This window comes from Antennarius striatus, chromosome 1 (assembly GCF_040054535.1).
Source record: "Antennarius striatus isolate MH-2024 chromosome 1, ASM4005453v1, whole genome shotgun sequence".
Taxonomy (NCBI): domain Eukaryota; kingdom Metazoa; phylum Chordata; class Actinopteri; order Lophiiformes; family Antennariidae; genus Antennarius; species Antennarius striatus.
The window spans coordinates 27,315,694-27,340,047 of record NC_090776.1 but is presented as its reverse complement, the minus strand read 5'-3'; the positions used below and the strand labels follow the sequence as shown (position 1 = coordinate 27,340,047).

The following is a 24,354-nucleotide window of genomic DNA, read 5'->3' as shown; positions in this document are numbered from 1 at the left end:
TAAAATGGCATTATTTGTTTATTTTAAAAAACAAACTTTGCAGTGTTGACAAAAAAACAAACAAACATAATTGCAACGTACCTTGCCAAATACAAAACAGTGCTGCGAGATAAACCTGAAAGCGTACCCCGCTGGAATACACTGTTGTGAAGACACACTGTTGCTTTTATGCTCACAAATTGCCCTATTTTCAGTTGCTGATTTGCTTTAGTAATCTTAAAGCTGTGCAGACATGCTGCTGTCTCAGCAACAACAATCTTCAGTAGAAATGCAAATGGAAACACATGCAAAGCAAACCGCTGGCTAATTATACAGCTGTCTTACAAGGTCTGTGTCCCTGAGCGCTGGAAAAAAGTGTAATGCACAGCATGTATGCTCCTCATAGATATAGCTTCAACACAGAACATCTGTGGTTTAATTTGGAAATATCTGAATAAAGCTTTTTGTACAGCACTAATTACACCGCACCACAAACACACAAGGAGTCTGCTTATATTTAAAAAGGTGTTGGTTTGGCTTTTTTTTTTCCACTTGTTTTTAGACAACCACAAATACAAGGACAAAGTACAGTATAGTAAGTTTATCAAAGACTACACAAAGATAACTGCAGGCTACAGAGGATGGTGCATCTTTGTCAATCAATGTATTTAGATCTGGACAGTATATTGAAATACATCACTAAACACATTTATATTAGAGCCCTCAGACTACAGAGGAATTAAGTTTTTTTAGACATATATTGATCCAGTGACTAGCTTTTTTTTTTTTTTTTTGATTGTTCTTCCTACTGAATGGACGCATAGCCTCTTCCTTCTTCTTTTCCTCTCGGCTTTAACCAAGACTCACAAAAACATTAAGGAATGAATGAAGAGGATATTTCTTGTGTGGCAACTTAGGGTAGTGGTTCTTTAAAATCTCTATAAGGCACTAAAAGTTAAAATCGAAACACTCTAAAAACCACCTGTCAAAGACAAGCACATCAAGTGTAAAAAATGGCTCTGCTGTGGCAAATGGTTTGAATTTTCTACAAGTAGCTGCATTTTTTTTTTCCATTTCAGTGCAGTGAATACAATGTTCTATTGCCTTGCACATTCGTGAAAAGTTCACTCTCTTCAGGATCAGTCATCTTTCTTATCGGAGATGCTGTCTTCCCCTTTTTCTCCTGAACTGGTTGGACTAGTCAAAGTCAATTCACCAGGATTGGCCTCCTGGATTGCATGGTATCTCTGAAGTTCCAGGTAGGTTGTGAAAAGCTTGGCGTATTCCGGGTGAGTCATGGCAAACTCTTGAAATTCACCTGAAAATACAGTCATGATGAAAAGCACGACACTTCAGCCATAGTTTGGGATAAGGGACAGAAAAATGTTGGACAAACTTCCTATTCCACACAATCTTGATGGAAAGAACATTAATCCCTTTCCATCAATATGACTTTGTCTTAAGGCAGAGTTTACTCACTGAAGGTGATAAAACCAGAACCGTCAGCATCAATTTCCTTGAAGAGTTTGGCCATGTTTAGATCTGACACGCCGAGAGCCGAGCGCAGCAAAGCAGAGAATTCATCTCGGGTGATTCTTTCATCCTCATCGGTATCAAACAGCTGCACGAAAAGACCATGGGTGGTTACAAAAAGCCCGCATGCAATTGTGGAAATTAACTTTAGTCAAATTAGCAGTGCAAAAATAACTTGTAGTCAAACCGCATAAACAGCAGGGCTCTCATTTATAAAACAACATGTGGGATCTAAATCTAAAAACAAATTACATTAAAAAAATAAAGAAGAAGCAAAAATTAAGTTTACAAACTAATCTCCACATCACAAAATCCACCCTGTCATGTGTTCCTGGTCCGGACTCGAATACTGTCCTCCACATTCAACCATACATGATCAACACAAAGTGATCATCAAACTAAAAGGAAAAGTGTAGGATTCTCACATTAGATGTACAGTTTGAGTCCTGACTGGACTGTCAGGATAACTTTTTGCGTGAAAAGCAGCATTGGCCTCTTTTGACTCCATTATGAGTGCACACAGTGGATAGAAATGAAAGCCCAGAAAGGTTTTATCCAAACCACATTTGACCTTATCTCTAGCTAAATTACTGTACACTCTCCACAACAGACACAAATTCTTAACTTGACATCATCAAAACCATCAATCCTCAATGCTGCCTCTATTCTTCCCACTGCTATCAGGATTAGGGTTGCTGCCTGGTGCAGCTGGTCATTTTTATTCAATTTAACACTTTTGCATTATGCTTGCATATCTAATGTAATTTTATTATTATTTTTTATTATTGCCTGAAAAACATTCTGCACTAAAAATATCCAGAGGAAATAAATGATGAAATTGTTTTATTGTAACTGATAATACAGTCTGCTTTTAGTCAAAGCTGGAGTACAATCAAATGTGAACTACTAAAGTAGACACTGTGACAAACGGATAGTTTATTTCACTGGCCACACTAAAGTACACTTAATTCTTCAGGCACAAGCCAGAGTGTGATTGTCATCCCTACCTGGAAAGCCAATCGGAGAACGTCTTCTGTGTTCGCTGGTCGACACAAGATGGTGACTCCAATGACATATTCTCTGAAATCTATGGTGCCATCTCCATTCTGAATAGGGTTAAAGAGACAAGAAGACATAAGACATGGATGATTCCATACAGAGATTATTATGGTGGATATTACTTTACCCTTTATACCCTGGAAATATAGACTTTTGTCTGGCATCAACAGTTGTGAATGTTCAACATAGAATGATCAATTTAGATTGTGATAAAAAAATATTTAAAATGTCAACACCCTGGCTGTGTGGGTGATAACCTCATGATATTTTGAATGTCATTCATAAATGGTGCTATTCATATAAGCGTCTCTCACTCTGTCAAACAGTGCAAACAGCTCTTCAAGGGCTGGACTGACAGGTAGCCTCAAAAATCTGGCAAAGTCCTCAATGGCGATCCGTCCTCCTTTACAAGAGCTGGCCTTGGTTGCGAAGCCGTCAAGTTCCTTTCTCAAATTGTCCCACTTCAAACTGTGGAAGCAGGGAACACGTGTCATTGTTAATGTTCCTAAGCTGATGATGCCATTGTTGTGCTCAATGAGATGTTCTTACTTGAGTTTTCGACTGATCTTGGTGAACTCAACCAGGCCGGCCTCCATGGGCAGTGTTAGCTCACCAGCTGAGATCATCAGGCGACAATCTTCGTATGTGTGGTCTGTCACCGGAACCCCCAAAGCCCTGAAAACATACAGTTTGACTATGTAGCACTATTGTGGGTACGTCTGTAAATTTAAACGCTCTTATATACTTTTACTTATTATATTTACATCCCGCCTCAAAGCGGCGATGTATTGTAACTGTCAGTGTTTGTGTGTTCCGTCCGTACGTCCATCCGTTCATTAGCATGTCCACCAAATATATTCGCAACCGTTGCGGATAGAAAGATGAAACAAAAAGCACATTACTCAGGCGGCAAAGGGGATGGAAATGAGATGATGACCTTGACCTTAAGAAAACTAGGTCAAGGTCAAATTTCAACTTTTGTACATTCAGGAACCGGATATGTAGACGTGGGGAGAAGGTCAGTGTAAGACCATAGATCAAAGTTAGTGCTTTTAATATGTGGAAGTAGGTCAGAGCAGTAAGTTTGATCTTTGACTTTGCAAGTAGGTCAGGGTAAAATTTTGAATTCAGGGGTGTCACGGGATGTTGCAGTCTGTGACTGCCTTGGTTCTAGTTATTCTTATATTTGTAAATTTATACTTCTTTCTGCCAAAGAGGTTATATTTTTGCAAGCTGTTGTTTTGTTTATCTGACTTGTAAAACAATTACTGTACTGAAAAGCTATCAATGGATTTAGATTTTTTGTTTTTTTTTGTTTTGGGAGAGGTAGGGTACAGAACTTTGGTTTTGCTACTGTGAGACCAAATAAATTACTACCGAGTCCACCTTGATAGAGTATTGCCTATAATGCTTGGTGAAAAATTACATGAAGACATAACCTTAAGATCTGGAGTACCACACATCAAAATCTGATCACCTAAATAATACATCTGATCTGTCAATCAATCAATCAAATATGGTGGCTCTTCATAAATATGTTGTTGTGAGAAAACAGCTAACAAACCTCGAGATTTGCCACTAAAACATTGATCTGTGTTGATCAACTGTGTTCATCCAGTTACGTGTCAAACTTGACGTTAAAAGATCACAAGAAACTCTATTAGTAAATTTCTAAGAGCATGCTTTCATTGTCAATGAGACATATTGTCAAACTGTCATGAGATTATTGCTCTTATGTAATGATTCATAATGAGATTGAGTTGCCTTTTTGGAAGTTTTTGCTCTCTTAATGCTGTCTGATTTCTTTATTAAATCACTTAATTTTTTTTTCTAATATGCATTTATTTTTGTCCTTGTGCTGCTTTTCCAAGCAAATCTCGCTTTTGTGGAAATCAATAAATTATCCATTAACAGCCGGAGAAAGTTTGACAGGAAAATCAGGCAGATGAGACAATTGCAGTTGAAAAAAAAAGTCACAACAGACCAAAGTCATCCTAAAAAAATGTAGATTCAAATTTGGAATTTATATGGTATCAACCACTTATTTAGTTTCTACATCAAATTACACGTAAGCAATAATATGCTCAGTACTGTATTCAAGTCACACAGTGGAATGTACACTGAAGACCACTGAAAACATACTTGGCCATGGTTTCTCGTACTCTGCTAGCAAACAGAGGTGGGCTTTTCTTCTCCTCTTCTGTTGGGATGTGAGGTGGCAGGAACTGAAAGATGGACCAAAATGATCACAAGAGCTTTTCCCTGCAAAGCCCTCTCATGAAAACTAAATTCACTGATGCAGAGAAAAACAAACAAACAAACACGCTAACGAAGGTTTATATGTCTTTGAATACAAAATCTAATGATTTTAATTCAGCAAACTGACATTATGCATACTGATTTCTTGAGGTAAGTAAAGGCATTTAAAGTCTTCTAAATGAGGTGCTGGGGAAAACCACTGGAATAAAAGAGGTACTACAAATCATAAATATTTTTTTCACCTTCCATTTTCATGCAAAACCATTATCTAATGTCGGAAAGACCTTTCTACTTGTGAGAAACGTGAGAGAGCATCTCACCTCTATCTCCACTGTAGTGTACAGCTGGCAAAGAGTGAGGAGCAGCAGCGTCTTCCTGCACACAACACAAGGAGGAGAAACGGATTTAATAATAATACCGACAGGTGTTGCAAAACAAGTGTCACAGCTCTTGTGTAACATGTAGTCCAAAGCGGACATCTTTTTTTATGACACGTTTTAGGACACAAGACACCTCAGCTTAGGGAGCACACTTACGAGCTGAAACCCTGCCAAGTCCAAGTCACCGTGTCCTGGGGTAAAAAAGGTGGGAAGGCAGAGAGTTTTAATTAACTTTCAACACAGGAATGAAATTGAAGGTTTGTTTTATGTTATGGATACAGCCAGGCTTCTAAAGCAAATATATAAATTATGTATTTTATAAATTATGTATAGTAATTATATAGAACTCAAGCAGATGGATTGTGACACGTTGACCACTTCTGTGATGCGCAAGAAAGTGAAACTTGTTTTGTTTTGTGTGGGTCTGTGTGTATACACACACACACACACGCACACACACACACACACGCACGCACACACACACGTTAAAAGCTGAGTGGAGGGAAAACTGGAACTTCAAGAACATCAGGATTATTCTATTTCAGTGGGGTGAAGTTGAGATACGTGTGCGTAACCTACATAAAAGAGGAAGATTTTTTTTTTTTTTTTAAATGAGCAATCTGTTGCTTAGCCTTTCTCTGACATCGTATCGCATCACACTTCAGTATCTATTTCTGACTGATGAAAATAACCCTTGACAATCCATTCAGAAAAAGTCATGAAAGCTAAACTAGAAAACAACACACGATAAAGTCAAGGAAAGTTGGCTTCATGTTTCTGAAGAATTAGGCCAATCCCACCCAGATTCCCCTTCCAGACATTTAGTGAAGAATACCGGTCTTAACTTTATTCATTATTTGGTAGTGTGAACACTTCACAGATCCATTCTTATGTTTGATATTTCAAGCCTCTTGTCTCCCAACACATTTGATTTTCAGGGATTAAAATTTGGATGATTGAATTAATTCTAGATATAAAAGCATTCCAGAGCAAGTGGCATTGCTTCCAAGCTCTGTCTCTGCCAACAAATACATTATGGGCTCTGTGAAATTGACTTTAATGATCACTTACTAATTTGTTTGGATATCTCATAAGTACAGGTTGCACAGGAACTCCTGGGATAAAGGCACCTGACAAGAAAGGGAAAAACATGGCATAAAAAGAGAAAACTCTCATTATGAATGAATGGCAGGCAAACAGCAGGGTGGGTATGACAAAAACATTACACCAACTTCCTTCAAAAAACAATTTTTGTGGGAAGTCATTAAAAACAAGTTGATGTGCAACCCACATCACATAAACATAAATGCATTCAATAGAGTGCAGATCTTACCTTGTTTGAATGTAATAAGACATGAACGATTTGTACATGTTCCCTCTGGGAAAATCAGAACCTGAGGAACAAAACAGATATCAACGCATTACTCCCAACACCAGACATTTTAAACAGGTAAATAAGTTGCTCAAAGAATGGTTATTGTGTATGAGTAAGCATTTTATATCACATCTAATCCAAGTAAATACCAGGTTATTAGTATTTTAGGATGCTTTTGAGTTGAGACAGACCTGTGGCCAGTGGCCTCCTGATTTGGCTCTACTGTCAATCGCTTGGATTGTGTTTTTCCTTGAATCGGGGTCTTTTCTGGACACCAACACTGGCTGGAGACAGCGCACAAACCCTTTAGAGAGAAAAACACACACATTAAAAAAAAAGACAATGAAACAAGAAGTGCAAAATATTGAAAGTTTTATTTCAGGGAAGTGCAATGCCATTAATCACATTCAGGAGGTCGAGAGGCCAAAAAAAAAGTGCCCACACAGATATGCCTCTGCTTTCCTGTACCACAGTGACAAAACATTAAATAAAAAAACACATCTCACTGCCAAAGATTGGTGTTGCCAGGTTTTCCATGCGGGAGACAGTGGAAGGCAACCCGGCAACAATGCACACGATCCCATCAAAAAAGGTGGAGTGGGGGGCCACGGCTAGGATGGGGGCCTCGCTGCTGCTGACCTGCTGGCCCTTAACCACCACCCTGAAGCCCATGCAGAAGTAGTACGCTCTTCCCAGGGCACCCATCACCTTTTGGCACATGAACCTGGAGATAACAAGAATGTTGGTTCTCACTGAATTAATACAGAAAAGTAAAAAGTGAAAAAGGTTCAAGTTAAAATCTAAATTCATTTATATTTAGGGTACAGTATGTATCTGACATCTTTCATTAGATTCTCTTTTTCACTTTTATCTCACAAAGACCAAAATGTTGCTGTTTTTTTTTTTTCTGTTTTGTTTTTTGAAGAATGAACTAAACAGACGTGCTTGACAGGAAGGGTTGCACCATGTTGTACTTTCCTGTAATGTACTTTCCAGCTCCTTCCTCTTAATCTCTAGAAATGGTAGGAAATATAATCACTGAGACACGGTGACAAAACATTGCATAACGGCACAGAACTTTTAAAAAACTTTTGTCACAAGCAGCCAAATGCATAAATTAAAGCTTGAAGAAGTTCATGGACTTGACAGCTTCATACATTTCAAAAAGCATCTAGACAAACTATCTAACATTATCCCACATACATTTTGCAATAATGTTATCAGATTATTGCAAAATAATTTATCTTATGATGATTTGTCTGATGATTTTTAGTGGGAATCACAGTAAAGTCCGTTTCACATAACTGGGGATTGTTTGACTCAATGATAATATCACATGCACAGCTTTTAAGGTCTAGTTTGACAGCTATTATTGTCAGATACTATTTAAAACAGTAAAAAAAATTAAACTGTATTAATCCTGATTGAATGTGTGCTTTTACAACTCTGAGACTGCCTCGACCCATAAAAACCAATAAACAGGACTGACAAGCTTCCCTGCATGTTTTGCTGCTTACACCATCCTTTGTCATATTTTAATAGAAGTCTGCGGTCACAATGTCACAAAGCTGCAGCGAGTAACTGTGTGGTTTAAAATACTAAACACTGCTTGGCACTCTGAGGTAAATACTACAATCAACCCACTGGTTATTTCACATTCAATGAATTTGCAAATGAATTATTACCCACCGAGTATCTGGAAACTATTTATATAGTGCAATTAATGACACATTTGATTCACTTATGGAATATGAGTTTGGCTTTTTATAGATAACATTTTCCTTTTTTATTTTTTATTTTTTTAAGCCAGCTAAAACCAAAGCTCTCTTTCCTTTTTGAGGAAGGGAGGATAACTGTGGTCGACTAATGCTGGTGGTGCAGATTATCTAGAGAAGCACATTCTTCAAATCATGTAAGCAGCTATTTTTGAGAACAAGCCTGCCTTTGATGTGTTTTTAACTGATTTCTGCATCTGGTTTTAATAAATTCACGCTCATGCTTACACAACCTGAATAGGATAGAGTATAATTTATGGTGAAAAACTTTTTCTTTTCTTTTTTTTTTCATAAGTTTTAAAACACTTGTTTTCTTTGCAAAACCTGTGTGACACTGCAATACCTTTCTGAAACCAAAGTAAGGGCTGCGCAATGTATTTGTTCCTCATTGGGGTGACAGTGTCCCTCTGCACAGTAGACAGACTCCAGGATGTGCAATTTAATTTGCACAAAAGGATTAGAAACTGAAATGTGTCAAGCTCCGGCTTGTTTGGTGCATAGTTCTTGTTTCACATGATCCAAAACGAGATGAGGTCAAGCATTTATTAGATCTTAAGGTGATTTGTTGTGATGTTTGAACTGATATACCGACTCCAGTTTTGGTGCTGTGGTGACAAAAGGAGGAGGTGGTGCAGAAAGTGGCGCACTGTTTGTAGATGCATTACCGTCTCCAGCCTGTCATCGGTTCCACTGCTCCTTTCAGAGGATGCTTGAAGGTTATGATGACAGCTACCGGCCATGTCACCATGAGAACCACTGACAGAAGGACGGCGCGAATCGGGACCAGGAAAATCCCCAAAAGGACACACTGCGTTGGAAAACAGACACAAGAGCGCACAAAAATACGCACGTCGTGAGTTTACAAAAGGCCTGCATCATGTCGGTGTTGACATTCCTCAGTGCAGAAAATAAAATAAAATAAATTAAAAAAATAATAATGCATGAGGGTATGAATCCACAGGCTTTCGTGTGCGTGGAAAAAAACACACAATAACTCTCATTGTTTGTGTTTCACCCCACGAAGCTTCACAAAGCGGATTGCCAAGAGACGGATTACGGGCCCCGCAGCAGCCTGAGCGTGAAATCACGCACTGGGTGAAAAACAACGCGAAGCGACCACTACATTCGCCACAGTCGTTCTTGCCTTTAGATTGACAGCGGATCGTAAAATCCATACTCACTTTAACGATAGTGGATTTGGTGAGTTTGGTTTCTTGCACAAACGGGTTGATGACTGCGGGCAGCAGCAGCGACTGTTGCCTCGGAAGGGCGAATACCCGCTGTGGCGGCATGGCAGTCCAGGGAAAGAACAGCAGGCAGATGTTTGTTTGTTTGTTTGTTTTGTTTGTTTTTTCCTTATGTTATCATCTCACTTCCTCAACAGAGTTGCTTTGCTCTTATTTCTCTCTCTCTCTCCCCCCCCCACCCTCGTTTCAGACGAATGTAGGCGCGATCGCAGAGACGAGAAGCCGGGAGCTGATTCAATCTGGGGATTCAAGCTCCGCCTCCAGCCGGTCGCTGCGCGCCGGGGGTCGAGAACCGCTCCGAGACCCGAGTCCCCGCGTCCCGCAAGAGTTAATATTTGACACGCATTATCGTTCCATTAGACTCTGTGCGTGAAATTACCATAATAAGATGACAGATGAAGCTAAAATGGAAATTCAATATAAAAAACACTTGATTGCTTATTTATCTGTAGGTCATTATATTAAACATCAGTCCAGAAATACTTGAGGTAATGCATAAGAATCGATTGAGCAATAATACTGTAGAGGAAACGTTTGTAGCTGATTGTAAGTTTCTATATTTCTCCACAAGATGGCACAGTGTCCAAAGAAACTGTTTTCGGTGCGGAATAAACATTTAAATTGTGCTACTTCTATTTATATTTTACAACTACACATTTCCTTACAAGTTGGTATAACATCATCCAGACAACACTGCCTTTTATGATGTTAGACAGACTAAAAATTCATATTGTGAAGTATAATGGGTGAGGTTTGGGTTTTTTTCAAATCCAAACTGTGGAACCACTTTTGAAGCATCCCTCTGTCGAAGGACATGCAGTTTGGATGAACTGGGGACTTTGGTGGGAATGTGAGTAAATGTATATTTGTGTGTTCTGTTGTAAACTGGAGTTTTGGTACTGTTGATCCTGCTCAGTGTCAGGTGAGAGGCTCCAGCTCCTACTGGGACCCTGCAGAAGAAAAACTGATATAGAAAATTGATGGATGACATAATCTAGTGACACTATCGGTGACACTATTTTCTAACTACTGTGCATTAGGAGTATTTTCTATGAATGTGATTGTATTGCGGTAATAAATCTTGTGTATGCACTTATAGTTCAGTAACTTAATATTTGGAAATTTACATCTAAGAGGATTTTACATTTACATTGCTTTATCTCAACTTCTACTTGAGTAAACAGACTTAAAGCTCCTTTAGAGACTTAATAAAAAAATTCAACTGGGTCAGTGCAACACAAAAGCTTTTTGGAAGTATTTATCACTGATCCACATTACATATTTATTGATGACAGTAACAAAGTGCATAAGCAATAAAAAAAACAGCACATAGCAAAATTACTATATTGTAAAAACCCAATAGAGAAAAGCAACAATAAAAATGATTACTAAACAGCACTGTGGTACTCTTGTCATGATTCCATCATGCAGCAAAACCAATATCTAGAGGCAACCCGTGCCTTTTATCTTTCGGTACCACAAGTGATGAGAAATGGAACGTGGAGTTGCCATGAAAATAATGTGGTCTCCGCAGTGAGCATGTTCCATTGTACAGTCCTAAACAAAGTGCTAAAAATAAAGAGTAATGCATGCCTGTAGAAACTACATCCTGGCATCCAGATATGAAAATAAAATGTGTACTACAGGACTATATGCAAAAAGCCATCTCTAAAGCACCATTTTCGGTCAAACACATTGTGCAAATTCATTTTTTATATGTATTGCACATACATGAGAAAATTATTAAAAGTGATTCATTTATAAAACTGCACTTAGTTCAATGTTCATGGTAGTAATTCCAAGCAAATAATAAACCTCCAGGCGGTCTAAAAACAGTCTTCTCACAGCACAGTACAGCACTGCATTCAATACATTGTGGCCATACCTGATGTCTGAACAAAACAAACAAATAAACAGGGGTACATATGGTAATAATCCTGCATCTGCATAAAAAAAATATAAAAAAAAGTCAATACCACGCAGTAATATTAAGAATTACCAGTTGCCTATGTTCAGCCTGCATATAAGTTGCAGAGGTGCCTTTCTACAGAGCTGGATGCTCTGTAGGCTGGAAGGAGACTTGTCTCCCACATAAATGTGCAGAGTTGCCTGGGTAAAATCTTACAGCAATGTGCACCGTGGCACTGACCTCCTGAGGCCAGGTGTCATATAAAAAAAATGACCGATTGAGAGATGCTCAACAGCCGAGCCAGTCCTTTGTGATTTCACCCAACTTGACGATCTTCAAGCTGCTGTCTTCCAGTTTGAAATAGTGGTTACCTTTGAAGAAGTAGCTGTAATCTGTGGGAAAATGAGCACAGGCAACATTGTCAAATAGATTTGTTTCCATGAAAGCAACTTTAATAAACACTACAATCAGGCTCATTCAAAGTGATAACAGTCAGGATGTTCATTCAGGTTCTGCTTAAGCCTCTCTGAATCATGCTAACTGGAGGCACACACAGGCACCTCTGTAGAGGTGTACAGACTAGCTTTATGTTAATAAATTTGCTGACTGTGTGGGATTGTGTAATTCTGACAGTAATGTGTGTATGCTAGGAGAGCCGTAATGGAAACTTCCCAGCTGCCCACCACGGAGAGAAATTAGCACCACCTCTTTAACCTCAAAAGGTACATAGACAGTCTCAGCTCAAGTGCATGGGTCGGTCATGCTGGAAGTATTCATACTATATATTTCTTGCACCGTGCAAATGGAAGCTAGGTCTTTGTGAAGAAATACAACTCGAGTGAACCTCTTTCTCTGTATAGGGGACTTCACTACCTACCTCTAGAACTACTACCTTTGCCCCGTTTCACTTTAGATTGAATTTTTTGGTTGCTCTAAACATCAATTTTTTTATTTTTTATTTTTTTTAAAGTTTAACACTGCCCTTACTTGCTGGGTTGTGAGATGTGGGGAGTTTTATTGTCAGAGGCAAAGTGCCAGACCGACTGATAGTCTGACTGGATTTGTCTGTGATAAACCAAGAAGGAATGTCTCAAGATATTAAACCACCACAGAGGACTGTATCTCATCCAGGTCTTGTCAGGGGCTGTAATCACTTCAAAATCCTTTTTTTTCTCCATAAGTCTCCTTAGATAAATATTTTTAGACCTGAGGAATTTGGTTATTTTGTCTGAATGTTTTTCAACCCATCATTAGTTTATTTCTTCATAAGTCTAAAGGCCTTCTGTTTGTGATCGGTATAATGGTTTTCAAAAAAAAGTTTGACGTCTTTAGGATTCTTACTGCCTAAAACGGATGAAGTTGTTGCTTGTTTTTTTTTTCCCCCCATGCTTTCCACATTGATTTACAGTGATTAATGTATACAAGGTCTATGTTATAATCTATAGGTCAAACTAAAATATGAAGCATTCTTTTCTGTAATGGTTTTAATGGGCTACCTACCTGCACCAAGAAACTAATGTTTTCACCAATGGTGGGTTTTTTTTGTGTTTTTTTTTTTTTCGTCTTTAAGGCATGATTGCACAGATTCTGGATTGGATTGTGATGAATTCAGGCAGGTTTTTGATTTTATTTTTTTTTTGAAAGATAAGGATTTTTTCCCCCTTAGTATCAGTGTTTATTACACATTACTACCTGACAGATTACATTGAAACTTGAGTCGAATGGTGGTGTAGGTGCCATAGAAGAAAGCTTCACATTTTGGAGTGAATCACTCAACTTCAGTCATTTCCTGTAACTTTTCAAGATTTTAAACATTTATTTCATATACTTATAAACTACTTGACTGATTATCAGGAATTGTGTGACTATAGAGACTTGATGGCAGTCTACTGAGTGTTCTTTAAACCTCTTCTGCCTCCCCCTGTATTGTACTAACTTGTATGCTTAAAGGCCCCTAGTGTGCTGTGTGTTTGTTTCATGAACCTGTACGTATGCATGTATAACACATATATATGAGTGTGTGTGTGTGTGTGTGTGATTCTCTAAAGAGCCTATAAACACATATGAAAAAAGCTGTTTTTACCAATGCCATTAAGACTGAAGGCAGAATCTATGTTGTCTGGGATGCCGTTCCAGGAATCACCAATAAATTTGGGGAAGCCGGGGTCCATTCTCTCCTTACTGTCATCATACCTGTACACATAATGAAAATGCATTTGTATTATCCTTTGACAGAACTAGCACAAGCACACACACACACACACACACACACACACACACACACACACACACACACACACCCACACACACACACACACACACACACACACACACACACACACACACACACACACACACAAAATATTGTGCAAGTGTGCTTGAGAATGGAGTTTATATCAAACCAAATGCTAAATAGATCCAGTTGTGTTGACCAGTACTATAATAAAATGTGATGACATCAACAAAACACACGACTGGGTGCTTCAGACAAGGTTTTTTGGCTCCATGGTTACAATAGTTAGCTTTGATCATCTCACCTCCAGAATTTGTCCCCAGAAAACAAGTATGTCTTCCTGTTCTTCCTAAAGCTGAAGGCAGCATCTATTTGCTCCAGGTCAGTGGGGAGGTCAAGGCTGGAGATTCTCTTGGGAAAGCCTCTCTGTAACTCATCTGCCTTGTACACCCACATCTCGTTGCCTGAGAGGGAAAGGTTATCAATGCAAATAAAGTTTAGTCAAACAGTAACACTGAAGATAAATATTATATTCATGTGTTTTCAACACTGCACAATCTGATGGGGGTTCGAAACCAGAGCAAATCTATTGACCCTTCACAGTAGTACAGGTATACCTCGGCTTATGTCGTCAACTGGTGCCAGGGGTTGCGACATACGTTGAAAAATTAACTTGTCTCCAGGCTAAACTAAACATAACTAATCCCAGTTCTGTTTTGTACTTTATTTATGAATGCATTGTCAATAATATATGGTTAATACAAATCTATTTTAAGCTTACAAGCAATTAAATTGCATTTCATTTCATACAGTACAGAAAAAGTATTGCTGTCTTGTATGTCGCCTTCTCTTCTGTGTTGTGGGTAATGGGCATTGCTATGGGCTAATTATAACTATATATATATATATATATATATATATATATATATATATATATATACACACACACACACACACACACACACACACACACACACACACACACACACACACACACACACACACACACACACACACACACACACACACACACACACACACACACATTTTTTTAATCTATTGTACAGGAATGTGATATGTGTTTTCAACAGTTCACTAGCGATTTTACAATTCCAATATTTGTGGCAGACACGTAAAGTGGAGTAAAATAAAATGACGTGATCTTGATGTTTAAAGTTCCTTGTATTCTTTTTGAAAATTGATGTATAATCGAGAACGGTATCTCGAAACATGTAAGGCAAGTTGTACCTGTCTTAAATTTATAAATTTCATCTCTATACAGGAAGGCTTTTTTTTTTTACATACCAAGGTTGAAGGTGTGGTGACATTGACTATTTAATCAGAATCGTATTTTGCTGTGCCATTATTATACTGACCTCTGAAAATCCACTATTGGCCCACTGCTCTTATAAACCAATAGCAACTGTGGTAAATTAACTCAAGTGTCCCAAGAGTACACCCCACAAAAATGCTCAGCCAACATTCCAGCTTCTTCTAATGTTTCTTTCCATAGAAATTCATGACTATTAAAGGAAGTGCATCCAAATGGTAATGGAGTGAAGACATATTTTCCTTACTTATGAAAGTGGAACTGTCTGTTTCCCTGATCACCACAGAGGAACAGGAAAAATATGAACATAATTAATAAGAATAATAATAATTCAACTAATATGTACCAGAATGGTTTAATCCATCATTTCATGAGAGTTACTTCTTTACTTCAGTATACCTGAGAAGAACACTGTTGTTTCATCCACTGGATTTTCATAGGCAGCATCGATTCTGGAGGGAAGGTCTGGCCAGTAGGTGGCCACCAGCATCGGGCCGTTGGGCTTGCTTCTGAAGTTGACTGACCTGAAAAGGAACCTGGTACAAAGAGAGTGAGTGGGAAAGGGATCATCTGGGTGACGAGTTGGGGATGAACTGAGAGTGAAAGAGGGGCAGAGGGCTGTGATGAGGAGGTGGGGTGTGTGTGTGTGTGTGTGTGTGTACAAGAGGTTTTACTGCATGGCCTTCACTGGCCGAGCTACAATGGCCTAATTCATGAGCATCTGGTTCTCGTTAGGACCGAGGCTGCCGACGCCAGTGGAACAAGATCTATCTTGCCTGGTTTTCAATGCACTGCTTCACAACAACTGCAGCTTCCCAATCTCTTTTCCACTGACCTATTTATTTATATAAAACAAAAAAAAAATCTGTACAATAATGGTAAAGAGTAGATGAGAAGAGAACTCATAATGTAAACTACACACAAAATTCACGGTGTTGCACATATTCATGAAGATTAAATAAAAGCAATATTTCATTCTGAGCAAGCCATCTGGACATTGTAGATTGCACGATAATATGGATGTTTATGTATGTTCATGTGAAGAAAGGGAATTAGAGCCAGAGGGCTCTAATTCCCTTTCTTCCTGTCTCTAAAAATAATGAAACCCTTATCTTCCTAAGTGACTGGTTAAGAGGACGGGATACAGAAATGTTTCCAAACCATAGCTGAGAGTTGAAGCCCTAAAAAAAGGCAAATTATCCTTCATTTTTTTGTTATCTAGGTGATGTGAAAAACGCACGGTAGTTCAGATTGATATTTATGGTCTGCAATGCATTACTACGTAACAGTATCCCAGTTGGCATTGGGCAACTAGTGAGGTGCAGATGCAGGTGTGGTAACAGAGTTGGGGTGATCCATTAAATAAAGCTGCAGACAGACCCTCCCTACTGCCGAGAGCTTAAACAATTACAGACAGCCTCTGTCGGCCATTGTTGCTACAATGCTTGTACATAAACATGGGTGACTGTTTATGTCGGTAGGCTGGCCCAAACTCTTTCTACGAGACAAACTTAGTCATTTTCTCCTTCTTAATTCCCCAGACAGACAGTTTTATGCTGAATTCAGCAAACACTTCAAGCATTACTCATTGCACCGTGTCAAGATTCGTCCTACAACGTAAACATGCTGATCCGAGAGAAAAGGGAGGACCCTACATTTACAATGGGGGAGTCAAGGGAGCGTGAGTCAATGCACTGAAAGCACTGCTTTTCTTCTGAAGCTAAACATGACTTACTGTGTATCAGAGTTCTGCTGCTTATTAACCCAGCAGGGCCTTGAGGTAACTAACTGAGTCTCTACGAAGTTTTAGAACAACAGGTCTGTTTTGAAACTTCACTGTCAAATCGAAAAGTTGACAGTGATAAACCATCCCTTACATTCAGATTGTAGCTCATTTCTCTAGGTTTTAACTAAGGTAATGCAGAGAGAGAAAGAGAGAGAGAAACCAGATGAACTGAATGACTACACTCTTCTGCTGGACTGTTTGCCTTGGCCTCATTTCCTAAAAGGCCATGATAAACATACAGCTAAGTTAATCTTGAAATTGCAAGGAGTCAATGTTTTCAGTTTAGTCCGAAAGCATAAATTTGCAGGGATTCCATTTGTATTTTCCATTGGTTAATTTTCTCCTACATTATCATTTTCATTCAAAGTCAGTTCAAAAAAAAATCTCTCGTTCACCTTCCTTCGAGTAAAAAACATTGAGTCACAGAGACTGTTGAGAAAGCCACGGCCAGGATACACAACAAGCTGGCAACACTGTGGATTTATTGGCGCCATTGAAGGAGAGGTGTTTAAGGCTGATGACTATTTTGGTTACCACTGTATGGGTAGTGTGTCTGTTATTTTCCCTCATACTAATTGTCACCATCATGAACTAAACATCTAAACCACAAAATTCAGTCCGAACAAAAGTACAGCATGAAATTCAGTCATTAAATAAAAATGTCTAACTGCTCGTTATTTATGGGGAAATAATTCAGGGAATTTCACTTGTATATGCTGCATTATTTCTCTTGCATGAAAAACAAAAATAAAAATAAAAAACCCAATGAAATAATTCCAAAATCCAATAAAAGAGGCTAACGGCTATTTGGGTTTTGTTTGTTGTTTTCTCATGAGTCATAGACGGATAAATCACACAGCAATCGAGCATTGCAGGTACAACCAAGAACTGTGATTGTGGATGGTTTCATCGTTTTTATTCCTTCCTAATTGCGACTTAATGTCAGCCTAGTTTAAGTCAAAATAAGAGTTCTGTTAAATATCATTACCTGTCCTTGAAGAAGAAAGTCTCTCCTCTGATTTGTGCAACAGCATCAAATATAACTGGCTCTTTGCATATGTCCATTGGGGTGACTGGTCCCTGGGTTGGAGGCAAAGGCTTGTCTGTTGGGACACCTGTGTAAAGGAGATTTACCAGAATAGTTCATCTTCAAAGGTATAGTTACACAATAGTGGAACACTGATTTTTAGGATAATTTCTGGAAGCCAGTTATCTCACCATAGAGCTCCTGGATTCCTTTGATGTCATCATTGGAAAGTCTGAAATCTTTAGTGAAAGTGTAAATAGGAGCCATCAATGCTCCGGGGTCCTGAGAGTGCTCCAAACCAAGAGCATGACCAAACTCATGGGCTGCCACCAGGAACAAACTGTAGCCTGAAACATACAACACAATAAAAGGACTGCACTGCAAATGATAAATATCCCTTTACAAAAATATATTGCAGTTAAAAATAAAGGAATTTTTCTTTTCTTTTCACGGTCAATAGAGCTTGCACCCCATTGGCCGATTGTACAGGCTTCAGTTCCCACCCCTGCCCCTCTGCTACATGCACTTCACTGCTCTCTATCCCATGTTTCCTGTCTCAATACAGCTGCCCCATAGGAGTCTGACTTCATGGAGTCAAATTATATGGTAGAATTATTGGGAGCACCCAGCATTGCCTTCATCAGTGTAATTCAGTCTGAGCACCTAAACCTTAATTTATTCCTTTCAATTGATATTGTACCTAAAGATAGTTACATAAATTTTCAATGCATACTCACTCTGTTTGTTTAGAATCCATTTCTCAGACGCACCTATAATAAACATTACCTTGGTCGGGACAGAAGCCCCATTTGCGGTCGTCATCGTAGCTCTTGGTTGATGCACACCACATCTTTCCGTCACTGCGTCCAGATGATGTGCAGGAGTCATAGGTGTCTCCTAAGAAGGTGAAGGGGAAGACACAGGGGCTCCCCTCTGCATTTCCTCCCACTGTTGACATGGCTGGAGAGCGCAGAGAAAAACGAAAGACCATAAACACTAAAATTAAGTGTGTGCTCATTTGGACTCACTTCACTTTTAATAAGGGTTTGTTTCTCTACAACAGTCTGTTTTGCATTATATTATGAAGTGAGTGCAGATGATTTAATAAAATAAATTAAAAAAAAAAACACTGGGACAGCACACATGACTTTTGGGCGCAAAACCAATTGTAGCATCCACCTCCAATTTTTTTTTTTTTTTGCAAAGGGTGATGAATTCCTACTGCAAAGGCTGGTTTTGTGCTGATCTTTAAATCAGATAATTTCATATTCAGCACAAAGCTATCCCACAAAGACCCAGATGAAAGCACTGGTGGTTGTCTGTCTCTCTCACTCTCTGTCTGAATGTCTTTCTTTGACATTACCTCACTACATTAACTCCCTATTACATTATACTTCAATCCTAAAACCTCACCGTCTAACTGATAGAATGGAAAGTACACATTAAAATACTTTTACAGCCATTTAACAGACCTTGAAAGGATTTTTTTTTTAAAACACCAGTTGGAGCCTTCCTGAATACCAAAAAACAGCATGACACCAAACACGTGATAATAAGCAGGGCAAAGCACTTTTATGCACTGTATAGCACATTTGGGCTGCATGTTTTACTGGAAGCACTGGGTAGCATTTTCTTATGTCATCAGAAGGGGGTGGGGGGTGGGGTAGATGACCCCACCTACCTGTTTCAGGGCAGAATCCAAAAGATGTGTCAGTGTCATAGTTTTCTGTGGTGGCACACCAGCGGTAGCCATCATCCCTGCCCGCAGTGGTGCATCCGTCGTACGTCTCTCCCTGGAAGGTGAAGGGGAATTTACATGGAGCGCCCTCCGCATTGCCACCCAAGGTGAAAAGTACTGTAAAACAACAGTAGGATGAAAAAAACACAAAAGTAGTAACATTATACACAGCAACTACATATTGTTTGCAGTCTAAACATTGTTATTACTGTCCAATAAGGTCATATGCATCTTGAGTTATAACAAATATGAATTAAGATCAAGCAGTCATAAGAATCTGTTCTCATCATATTTAAAAAAATAAATAAAAAACTTTGACCATGTTTTCTTTGGGGCTGTAATATCAATACGATCATGTTAGTACCACGGACAGCAGCATTACACAGATAAACAAAATGCTTTATAAAGCCCAAAGTGGGACATTGATTTGGAAAGGAAATATCCCTTACTCTACTTCAAACCACAAACAACAGTGACTTCAAATAAAACAAAAATCTGAAAGCTTTCTTTTATTCCAGTTTGATTAAATACAAGTACCGATGAGGCCACAACTGGTGAACTCAAATGGATCCATGTGATTACACCAGGGAAAAATGTGTTCATAGATATTGCAATGCCATAAGGTTACATTAGAAAAAAAAAAGAAAAGAAAAGGGAATGAAGCTCACGTTCATGAGGACAGAATCCATATTTGCCATCTTCATCAAAGTTGTAGGTCGTCGAGCACCACAGGAAGCCGTCGTCACGACCCTGAGACGTACAGCTGTTGTACTCGGTGCCCATGAACAGGAAGGGGAATTTACAGAACTCTCCATCAGCATTGCCAAACTTCACCTTTACCACTGTTGAATAGATCAAAGCTCTATTAAAATGTTCTTACATTTTAACTACAATGATGTATTTTTTTATTCCTAGTTAATGTGAAGTATATTGTAAAAATTGCTTACAAAAACATCAACAAGATTCAACAAAACCAGTCTGTTTTGAGACTTTATCATGAGGAAAGGGGGGGAAAGGTTTCTAAATTTAGACACGAGGGACTGATTGTTGGGAAAAAAGTCTGAGTCAAAGCAAACAATGCAAATTCTTGAAATATTTACTTGTTTTGGTTATAGCTTCCAGATGTCTGAGGGTTTGTCATATTGAAGAGCAGAACATTCAGACAAAGTTTAAAGCATCAAAACTAATTACAATACAGTCACATTTATTATAAGTCAAAATCTGCGTTGGCATCTCACCAATGATAACCAGATATACATGACCTAAAGGGATGTTTATAGTCTTTAAAGAATGAATGACTGGACAGAAATGAACAAATAAAATAAATATGTGTCACAATAACACATCACAAACAAAGGAACAGCTGGTAATAGGGTTTCTCCAGTACCATGGCCCTCTCCCAGTGTCCACTGCTCATCATCGTCAAAGTGGGAATCTCCCCCAATCCCTGGCCCAGGAGCAAAGGCATGAGCCAAGAGTCCATCCTTTCCATCAAAGGGGTAACCATCTCCATGCTCTGTTGATGATATCGTTCACTATCAGGACACTCCAGGACAGAAAAACAGTCATTTTTTAAAAAACATTTTTCAAACAGGCACAACTTCTTCTGCCGTGAAGCTATTACTCATTCTCAGCCGGGACAGACAGTCTGAAGACAGACTACCGAAATTACAGTAAGGAAAATATTATTCTGCTACTCCTCACTATTTTGGTCTTCTAAAAAAGAGACAGATCTTTTGAAGTGGCTGCTTTTTGTCTGTGTCCTACTATAATTATTGGGAGTCTTTCTTGACAGCATCAGCTATGGCTAGACTGAATAAAACAACGCTATGTAAATAATAGATGTTTGTGTTTTTTTTCATCAGAAGGATCCATTTGAATACTACAAACAATAGTCATTATTCTTCAAATACTAAAATATACATCTGTGAGGTGCAGAATTACTACAATAATGACGTTTATTGTACTTTTTTTTTCTGTTAACAGGTCTTTGACCACCTCTTGAACTCAATACTAACTTTTTCAAGATAGTGGCAACTAAACACTTAGAAAATGATTATTACAATATGTCATGCAGCTTATGGAGAAAATATTTTAAATACCATATAAATAAAATACTATTTCTATGGCCAGTTAAGACAACAATGCTTTCGTTTCCCTGAAGACACAAGTAGAACTGGATGTTCAGCTATGTTTTTTGGGTTAACCTAGAAACTGCACTTTTCTTTTAAGTCAATCACTTTATGATTATGACAGTATTATAAAATTTCTAGTAACATTACCATTACGGCCAAAATTAACCATGATGTCGGCCTCTCCGTCCATGATGCGGGTGAATGAGAGTGGAGTGACGTCACTCCATACTTTGAAGGCTCTGAAGAAAGCATCATTTATGACTTCCTCATCGAGATCCGGAGTGTATCCCAAGATCCTAAAAAGTTAACAGCTTATAAAAGTTTGTACAAGACAAAAAAACAACAACAACAACAACATATAGGATCAGCAAACTGCCTATTAGTTACCTCCTCAAAATGCCTCTAAAACAATATTTGGCCTCAAACCCTGTTCTATGCCTGTCTACACAGTCCTTTCCTTAAAAACAAGTAAAATCTCTTTTTGTCTTTGGCACATAGTCTTCCTTTCAAACACACACAGACAGACAGGCTGGAAAGATCAGGGCGCACAAAACTGCTGATATAAATAAACCAATTTCACATTGTTGGAAACCTCAAACTGGGTAAAAAAAACCCCAAAAAACCCTGACATGTACTGTGTAGGAATGCTGGTGTTAGCAAGACACAAGACAAGTCAGTGCATAGCGACTGTCTGGAAGGTGGTGGGGGTGTGTGTGTGTGTGTGGGTGTGTGTGTGTGTGTGTGTGTGTGTGTGTGTGTGTGTGTGTGTGGGTGGGTGGGGTCAGGCGGGGTCAAGCTGTGGTCCATCTCTCAAAGTAAACAACCAGTGTGTTTTTTTGGGCACTCATCAAATACTTAGAGGATGACATCCTGTAATGGTCAGCTTGTGTGAATGAGTGGCTTGCGCGCGCACACACACACACACACACACACACACACACACACACACACACACACACACACACACGCACATATACATACAGGATATACTATAAGTATACATGTATTTAAATTACTTTATTATCAGGCATATCTCTAAGGTTCTTATCTTCCTTCTGCTTTACTTTGTAAAACATCTATGACATCAGAATTGACTAAATCAGAGTTAAAAAAAAAATCTCGATTTCTAAAAATACCTTCTGCAGGATTAAATGTATCATTATAAATCTTCATATTTGACAATCCCTGACCTGTAAGTGATGTCTTTCTTCTGCCACATTGGTTTCCTATGGAAGAAGTTGTAATTGGCCACATCTGGGACGCCACATCGGGGCTTTTTCATAATATCCACAGTCTTGGCATCAATCTCTCCAGTTTCTTGCAAAGAGAAAAACTTTTGCATTTTCTTCAGGGTGTCCTTGAGCACCATCAGATTGCATCTGTCTTGTGGGCATCCGTAAAACTTATTCAGATAGTGCTAAACAAAAAAACATAGGCGTGAAAATATTGTTAGATAATGCGTTTCTGACATCATTGGGGGGAAGAAAAAAAAATCCATAAACAGCTTCCTAACAATTCAGTTGTTAAGAGTTTAACTTACAAACAATGAAATAAACTTACCAGAGCAACTTCTTTGTCTGTTTTTGGGGTAGTATCGTCGCCAGGAAACCTGATGATTGGCGAGGGGGCAGCGCAAATTGTTTGGAAGGAGATAAACTGGATCAAGAACACTTTGAGAACAATCCGACCATAGATAAATATCGTCGGAGAGCCCATTTTCATCTCAGGTATTATGTCTTTGTCGCGGTAAAAGTTGTTTGCTGTGGGTTGCAGTCTTTTCACCCCGTCAGCTCTGGTTGTCTCTGCCCCTTTGGAGGACTTTTTTTTTTTTTTTCTTCCTCTCTCTTAACGGAACATTTTGCACCTCTGCTGTTTGAAGTTTCTCAGTTTTGGCTGAATGCGCACTTTCCCCCCCCCTCCCCACCCCGACAGCCTTCTGCGCAGTCTCCAGGTTTAAGAAAAAGGAAGAGCTCACACTGAATGAAGCCACACTCTTTCAGCTTTATTTCAGTAAAACTTCGATTAAGATCGAATAACTTCTGATGGAGTAAAAGTAAATATTCAATATTGTGATTTTTTTTTTATTCCTGTATGTACATTGTGAATATCTCTTAAGTGCGCGCTAATGTGTTAACACTAACTCCATGCTCAGGAACAGTAATAAACACTGACAGTGACATGCCTCCTTTTTTGTTTTTTTGTTAATCAATTTTATTTCCATCCATTGATTATCCAGAATTATTGTAATCAGTTTGGCCCATAAACCTTGCCAATGGAAACACAGAAGCCCACAGAGGCAAAGGGGGCGAGTGATTTAAAGTGAGATACTGCCATCGTGTGACGAGATGTTGAATTTATTTTAATATGGAGCAAAAAAAGGACCTACAATAAACATACTGTGTATAATTATTACCACTAAACTGGAAACATTGATTTTACATTTTACCTTGTTTCTATTTTAACTTCATTTCGACCTGATTTTAAAATTAAACAGATTATCATATCCAATAAATGTCTTAATACTGTCATATATCTAATTATGTGAGATAAACACGTGAAATCAAATTTGACAGATATACAGATTCCCTC

At 38.6% G+C, this 24,354-nt stretch overlaps 2 protein-coding genes and 1 long non-coding RNA gene across 3 annotated transcripts; 1 reads left to right on the top strand and 2 right to left on the bottom strand.

Moving 5' to 3' along the window:
- lpcat2 (lysophosphatidylcholine acyltransferase 2) lies at nt 1–10,722 on the bottom strand. Its single transcript, XM_068343938.1, has 14 exons — nt 9,542–10,722; nt 9,026–9,168; nt 7,092–7,309; nt 6,777–6,889; nt 6,544–6,604; nt 6,282–6,340; nt 5,367–5,401; nt 5,151–5,205; nt 4,714–4,796; nt 3,121–3,246; nt 2,886–3,039; nt 2,520–2,618; nt 1,459–1,600; nt 1–1,297 (listed from the first exon to the last, which is right to left on the bottom strand). Exons 1-14 carry the CDS (start codon nt 9,650–9,652, stop codon nt 1,119–1,121), a joined length of 1,578 nt encoding a protein of 525 aa, XP_068200039.1. The 5' UTR covers nt 9,653–10,722; the 3' UTR covers nt 1–1,118.
- LOC137587699 (uncharacterized) lies at nt 9,077–11,286 on the top strand. Its single transcript, XR_011033964.1, has 2 exons — nt 9,077–9,213; nt 9,385–11,286. It is a non-coding gene; the product is annotated as an uncharacterized lncRNA (long non-coding RNA).
- mmp2 (matrix metallopeptidase 2) lies at nt 10,850–23,653 on the bottom strand. Its single transcript, XM_068343501.1, has 13 exons — nt 23,326–23,653; nt 22,956–23,182; nt 21,913–22,061; nt 21,018–21,146; nt 20,299–20,472; nt 19,574–19,747; nt 18,679–18,852; nt 18,084–18,239; nt 17,854–17,980; nt 15,479–15,615; nt 14,054–14,213; nt 13,600–13,709; nt 10,850–11,908 (listed from the first exon to the last, which is right to left on the bottom strand). Exons 1-13 carry the CDS (start codon nt 23,485–23,487, stop codon nt 11,805–11,807), a joined length of 1,983 nt encoding a protein of 660 aa, XP_068199602.1. The 5' UTR covers nt 23,488–23,653; the 3' UTR covers nt 10,850–11,804.
- Between the last annotated feature and the right edge of the window lie 701 nt (nt 23,654–24,354).

Coding starts and splice junctions, on each gene's coding strand:
- lpcat2 (XM_068343938.1), bottom strand. CDS start 9,652: ATGCCGCCACAGCGGGTATTCGCCCTTCCGAGGCAACAGTCGCTGCTG. Junction 7,310..9,025: donor CCGATGACAGGCTGGAGACG/GTAATGCATCTA, acceptor TGTTATCTCCAG/GTTCATGTGCCAAAAGGTGA. Junction 4,797..5,150: donor ACACTACAGTGGAGATAGAG/GTGAGATGCTCT, acceptor TCCATCTTTCAG/TTCCTGCCACCTCACATCCC.
- mmp2 (XM_068343501.1), bottom strand. CDS start 23,487: ATGAAAATGGGCTCTCCGACGATATTTATCTATGGTCGGATTGTTCTC. Junction 13,710..14,053: donor TCTGGGGACAAATTCTGGAG/GTGAGATGATCA, acceptor TTATGTGTACAG/GTATGATGACAGTAAGGAGA. Junction 11,909..13,599: donor CTTCAGTCTTAATGGCATTG/GTAAAAACAGCT, acceptor ATTTTCCCACAG/ATTACAGCTACTTCTTCAAA.